This window comes from Barbus barbus (genome assembly GCF_936440315.1).
Source record: "Barbus barbus genome assembly, chromosome: 19".
Classification (NCBI taxonomy): Eukaryota; Metazoa; Chordata; class Actinopteri; order Cypriniformes; family Cyprinidae; genus Barbus; species Barbus barbus.
In genome coordinates, this window is record NC_136747.1 from 16621856 (window position 1) to 16628798 (window position 6943).

The window sequence follows — 6943 nt, forward strand, 5'->3', positions numbered from 1 at the left end:
ATAATGAATAAACACTTGGGTATGTACTGTATTGTAAGCAGTGTGTTTTTTCTTTAAGAACAATCATTGTGTTGTCTTTTAATGTGGTAGAATGTGACTTTTTTTTTTTACCGCACCAGGGATTTTTTTTTTTATGCTGGTTTAGTAGAACCAGTATTTTAGGGCATTTTTTACTCTGCGTTTTCATTGACCCCACCACAAAATAAATTTTAACCATGTATTGTTATGTTTACAAAGCATATATTTAATTAAATTACAGATTTCCTTTAAAAATCATCATTAGATATATTTTTTTGGGAAAAAACCCTAATGAACAAGTTGGAAATTAACTGTCAATAATGTATATTGTCAATAATTCCCTTGGTGGAAAACTATTGCATATGATTATTGATTATTGCAAAACATTACTGTCTGGATGTAATTTGACACCACTGCAAGTAATTTTTGCAAATTTGGAAAAGTCTCATCTATGTTAGCCAGTTACTTAACATATTGGTGAAAGCAGAATTTAAAACAATATAGAACATATCACAGAAATTTATTTCGCATTGAATTTTTGATCTACTGACCAATTATAGAAGAGGAAAAATGAGCACATGGCAAACAATTTTATGAAGTTTATTTATGTATAACAAAAGAGAAAGAAACTATTCTAACTGTAGTCTTGACAATACAATAGTAATCTGGTGGTGCTAAGAGCATGTCCAAAGATGATGTGGCAAAACAGGGGCAGCAGAACAAGACTCATTCAAAACCACTGCAATAAAAACAAACAGCAGTTAGTAGATCAATACAATGAATCGGCAATCATGATTTAACTAAATTTAACTATGCAATACACTGAAATGTATAACCAACAACCTTGCAGAGCCCTAAATACATTACCATTTAAAAGGTTTGAGGTCTGGAGTTTTTTTTTTTTTTTTTTTTTACATTTTTAAATACTTCCGTTGAGCAAGGACACATTAAATTGAATTGAAAGTGACAGTAAAGACATTTATAATGTTCTTATGCACTTTAAATTCATCAAATTATCCTGAAAAATATGAAGGTTTCCACAAAAACAATCAGGATAAATGTTTTCAACATTGATCATAATAAGAAAGGCTTCTTGAGTGCCAAATCATTATATTAGAATGATTTCTTAAGGATCATGTGACACTGAAGACGGGTAATGACTGCTGAAAATTCAGCTTTGCCATCACAGGAATAGATGACATTTTTAAATATGAAAAACAGAAAAAATAAGTTGTAAAAATATTTCACAATATTACTGTTTTTACTGTCATTTTCAATAAAAACAAATCTTGTACACTTTCAATAAAATTTAAAAAGTCTTACCAACCCCACGTTTCCAAACAGAAATGTATATTATACTAATCCCATAAAATGTCTATTAAACCATAAATGGTGAGAAAATATGTATTTTCCACATACCTGACCAGATGGGCAATGTCCCAGTTTGTTTCAGATGACAGTGGTCCTATAATCTCAACGCCTTCAGCTGTTACAATGGCGATTTCATGCTACAGAAAGTACCAACAAAATGCATTATTTTGTGTTTCTTGAAACACATTTACAATGAAATGTTGCACCTGAGATAAGGATCTTTTCATGAAGGACAAATAGAAGAAAGAGCATGCCTTACCCTGTTGTAAGAGCGGGCATCACGGTAGTACAGAACTTTCAGGCATCGCTCTATGAGCGCTCGTGCCTCATCCTTTGTGATTTCTACCTTGTTTTCCGTCACCTCCCTCATCAAGGGCTGCAAAAAACACAAGCATATATGATGAGTATATTTAACAAGGATTTGAAATAAATTTTAAAAGCAAGATAATCTGATGAACAAAAAAGAAAACCTTACCTGAGCCAAATAAGCACCAAATCCTGTTGCTACTGTTGGGGCTTCATATGCAACTCCTAACTTGTCCACATAACCAAGAAAGCTTAAGAGGGCAACACAAAAGAACTGTGTTCAATTAAAGTTACATAACAGCAGACAATTCCAAGACATCATTGGGTCACAAAACTGACCTTATTTTTGATATAACGGTCAGTGATACACATCACCAAATAATAATTGTTGTAAACCGAACAAAAACTCACAGGTGAATAACTGAAATTATTCAATAAAATAAATAATAATGAATTATACAATTACTATAAGTATAAATTACAAAGATACATACAGTACACTTATGGTAAGAGCTACACAATATAGAATTGTTACAATACAGAAAATCAACTGTTTAAATGTTATATTGTCACAAATATAATCTTTCTGTAAATAAAGTAAAATAAATCCAAACAATACACTCATGTAAAGTGATGTAAATATCAACAGCCTGTTTTTTTTCCATCACCAAATTTAACAATATGACCTCCCAGCTCTATGTACACTGTAGTTATTATATAGCAAAAATGTAAACTACAGTATTACCCAGCTTTAATCTGCTAAATGTGACTATTAGACATTAATATATTAGATTATTATAAACATTAACACCACGAAACAAAATGTGTATTGTAAGAAAAGCAAATAAATTTGACTTTAAAATTACACTATAACAGTAATTCAAAGAAAAATATTGCTCTTTATAATGTTTCATCAAATTGTAATAATTTGCGCACTGTAAATTCACCTCTTAAACTTAGTCACCAATATCTGTTTATTTTTAAGCCTGTTATTTGAGAGTGATTCCCATTAGATAAAATCAAGTCTCTCTCTCCCTCTCCGTTTCACTCCTTAATAAATCTGATTACAGAAAGAAAAAAATTTTGTTTAATGTTGACTTTCATTTAAACGTTTCATTTAGTTTTCTGGATACTATCCCACCTCTCTCCATTGTAAAATCCACCAATGACCACTGTGTTCCACAAGGGGTTCATCTTGCTGCGGCGGTTGTACATGACCCGCGTGAGCCAGGAGTGCATGGCTTTGGGGGTGTAGCTGTGTCCATCTCCAAGAAGCTCTTCATCAATCCTAAACAAACACAGATCAAGGTCTACCTATTAACGTGCACTGATATGAGGTCTCAAACCTGACAAAGTATTCAACCAAATCATAAACAAATGTGTGTGTACTTACACCATCTGCTCAATGACCTGTTTAAGGTACTGATAGTCAGCATAGTCTCCCGAGGCTCCCAGGATGGTGCTGTTGTTGACCTTCATGAGTCGGGAGATGTTGCGGAAGCGCGCCAGGGAGCCGTAAGAGCCGAGCATGTCAGCAGCAATGATCACACCTCCAGTGAACTTCACACCCAGCACTGATGTGCCCGTTACCATGGGGTTGCTGAGAAAAAAATTCAACATTATAAATTAATAAATATACACACACTACTGTTCAAAGGTTTGAGGTCTGTACGATTTTTCAAGTCTTTTATGCTCACCAAGGCTGCATATTTGATCAAAAATGCAGATTTCTAATTATTAAATGGTCGTACAGATTTTTATATTGTTTAATTATATTTTAATCAGTCTTTATAGGTCTCATTTATGTCCACAATTATGCCAAGACATATATATATATATTGTACTTCGTATATACGTCCTCTTATATATTGTACATAAATAAGTGTATTAAACGCTGGTTTTGATATCTGCCTATTCATTAGCATTATTGCTAACAAGCTAACTTATCACTGGACCATTAAACTCTTTATTTTCCAGTAGATGAAGAGTGGGAAAAGAAAGAGATATGAATTATATTCAACGTATATACAAACTAATCGAATATATTTAAAACAAAATATATCTGAGACAATTTTCCGGGGCAAACAGCAACTTTCCTCCATGATGATGCAGCAGAGAAAGGCAAATCGAAAGCACAAACTTACTGACTGCGAAGCACAAAATTCACAAGTCGTGATGAACTTACAGTGTGTGTTTGATGGGTCCACATCCTGGAGCAGCACTACTGCTGCTGCTACCCGGGAATGAATAAAACTGACCGGGTTTCGGTCCGTTCTCCCAGAAATTCAGCTTCAGTCCATTGGCCTCCATGTTCAGAATTGACGGAAATGACGCTACCGCTATGCGCTCCATGTAATACGCGCTACGCATTGTGGGATATTGGGTTATGTTTATTTCTATGGTCCTTTCTTTAGATGTAGAATGGGTTCTGTTGAGAAATCAAAAGCCACTTTCAAAAGTAATGTATTTGTAGTTCATATGCAAAGCTAAATATGTTATTCAAAAATATGAATCATTAAAAAAATGATCAAATTCATATTTTACTTATTATTTAGCCTGCCTGAGAAAAATATGCAGAGTATTAAAAATTCGTTCAAAATAGAAATAGAACTGTTTAAATTTTTCTTTAAATTTGTTAACCTAAAACCTGGGCATTTTTAAATTATGGGGTCACTCTGCAATTTACAACTGACTATTTATACATTTTGGATTTTTTTATTTATTATTTTGAGTATAGTAAAGTCGTTAGTTAACATTATGGTATATTACTATGACTAACACAAAAATGATAAATCAAACAACTGTTGTCCTCCTTAGCTTAGATGTCATTTTACTCACAAATCCAAAGCCACTGATCTAAAAACCCACAGGAAATTAGACTTCACTGTGAATTAGTCTTCTCGTTTGGCCTACAGTTTGATGTGACTGAACAACTCTATAGCCTCAGTTCATTGGTCAGGCCTCATAAAATACAGTTATAGGCCTAGTTTGTAGTTAAAGAGTAACAGAATATTCAAAAGAAAATGTGTCTGCTAAATGGCTGGTAACAAATGACCCTCCTAGGTAAGAGGTGATCTGAGGTGATGAGTTGATAGAAATAATACACTGAAAACATGACTTATTTATTTCTTAAAACTAACAGTTAATTAAATACTGATTCTAAAGTCACATCAAAAGAGACTAAATTAAATTTAATAAAATCACTGAATGATCATGTTAACTTAAGGCATTTCTGTCCATGGGGCTCCTGAAACCTTCCATGCCTCACAGCATGTAAATAGTAAGATCCTGCTCAAAAAACAAGCCCACCATGCAGGACACATTCCCGCTAAATTCCATTCACATCACAAAGTGAAGGCCATTTGTTTTAGCAGCTGAATAAACACAGTATCGAACCTTGGGAGTCGTTGGAAAGACTAACAAATAAAAGTTAATTGGATACAGATGCTTAACATTTCATTTAGTTAATCCAGCCACCTCATAATAGATAATGATGATCCTTTTATACACCTTGAGCCTAAAATGCTGACATTGCATATGGACCACTAAATCAAATCCCCTTGTATTTAATAGATTAATTTAGATTTAATATATAATACCGATAATATAAAAAAAATTTGGTTGCAGTTTTACTGTGTTAGAACACATTAAAATGAAATGTTACCACAATATTACCACAAAAATATAAGAACAGGAACACTGTAAAAAAAATTGTAGCAAAAGGTTGTTTCAATTTAAAATCGTTTGGTACCCCCGCAGACTTAAAATTTTTAGTTTAGTCAACTTGAAATTTTAAGTTGCAATGTTAATTTAAGGGACAACTGGAATATTTTAATTGAATATAAACTAAACATTTTGAGTCAGGTAACAAATTATTTTAAGTTGAAACAACAATTTTTTTTTTCAGTGAAGTGTGTGATCCAAGATGTGTTGCTGTGGAAATAACAGATTACAGGTTGATTACCTCACAAATGTTGCTTAACATTATGTCTACAAGCATCTTACATTTCTTTCACAGGACTGAATGAACATGTAGAGAACAACACAAACAATTGCAATAATGAAAAACAGAATGTAGCAGCAGCATTGCTTCAATGCAAGTGTTTGTTGATTTCTGTCCAGCTCCTCTGCCACTCTGCTTTATAGTGAATAGTTTGTGTTAAAACCTATTAACCTTTTATCGATGGTTTGTAAGCAGTTGCTTTTATTACTGCATTTTTATCACCACCCCTTACTGATATTTGCATTTGTGTAGGCCTACCAATAATATATTGATCATTTTATTACTAATTTATAAATGCAGAAAAGCTGGTATTCACTGAAGACATTAATAGTGTCTGTAAGCAACATGTCCATTATAGGATGCTCATTATTAATTTTTCTTTTGTTGTTCTGTTGCAGCGGTTGGTTTTGTTGTTTTTTATTTAAAGGTTGCAATTCAAAATTATCTGGCGTTTGAAATGAAAAGCTGGCTTCTTTATGTCTGAAGGCACGCTTTTGTTTCTCCATGTCACCATATCTCATTTCTTGTTTTCACCCGGAGGTTGTTTTTCCCGTGTAAGGTGCAGGAGTGGGTCGCGTGGGACTAATTTACAGAGAGCTTTGATCTACAGCCTCATTACGCGCGCCGCGCGTCACATTTAGACCAACACTTCACCAGAAGCGGGTTTCACTTAAAACTCCAAACTAATCAGCCATTTCACTCCAGACAATAGCGGAGAAACACTAAAGTTTGCTTTTTATTATCCTTTACATTCTTCATGATAGCTGGTCCACAGAGTGGACGCAACGCAGCAGTTCTCGATCCGTTCCAGACGATGTGGTTCTGCTCCAGCCTTTCTCGTTGATTCACGGTTTTGTAACAAGAGGAGCGCGAAACCGTGGAAATAGGCGCCTGGAAAGTGGACATCTCCTCACTTTTTTGGCTTTTAATTGTCTTTTTTTCTTACTTTCTTTATTAGGATTTGTTTGAGCGTCTTTTTAAACTACAAATATAATTTTAAGATGCTAAGATGATGTTGTAGACAAACTATAACAGCAACACAATGGCACGTGCTGCGTAAACATTTGTTATTGATCTCCGAGCGCTTTCTTCAGGATATAAAACACATGATGGTTTGAAAATTTATTTCTGGCATATATTCAGAAATCGACATTATTTTTGATCGTCACTGTACGCGTACTCACTGTATTTCGATGGAGGTGTGAAGGCTCATTTGCTTCGAGACTTGTTTTTCTAAGGTCGGGA

At 33.9% G+C, this 6943-nt stretch overlaps 1 protein-coding gene across 1 annotated transcript; it reads right to left on the reverse strand.

Moving 5' to 3' along the window:
- Window positions 1-227: 227 nt before the first annotated feature.
- Window positions 228-4060, reverse strand: LOC306885227 (proteasome subunit beta type-4-like). The gene is made up of 7 exons (XM_079441628.1): window positions 3881-4060; window positions 3089-3295; window positions 2837-2983; window positions 1865-1946; window positions 1649-1765; window positions 1438-1526; window positions 228-757 (listed from the first exon to the last, which is right to left on the reverse strand). The coding sequence occupies exons 1-7, from the start codon at window positions 4045-4047 to the stop codon at window positions 745-747; spliced, it is 822 nt and encodes a 273-aa protein (XP_079297754.1). The 5' UTR covers window positions 4048-4060; the 3' UTR covers window positions 228-744.
- Window positions 4061-6943: the final 2883 nt, after the last annotated feature.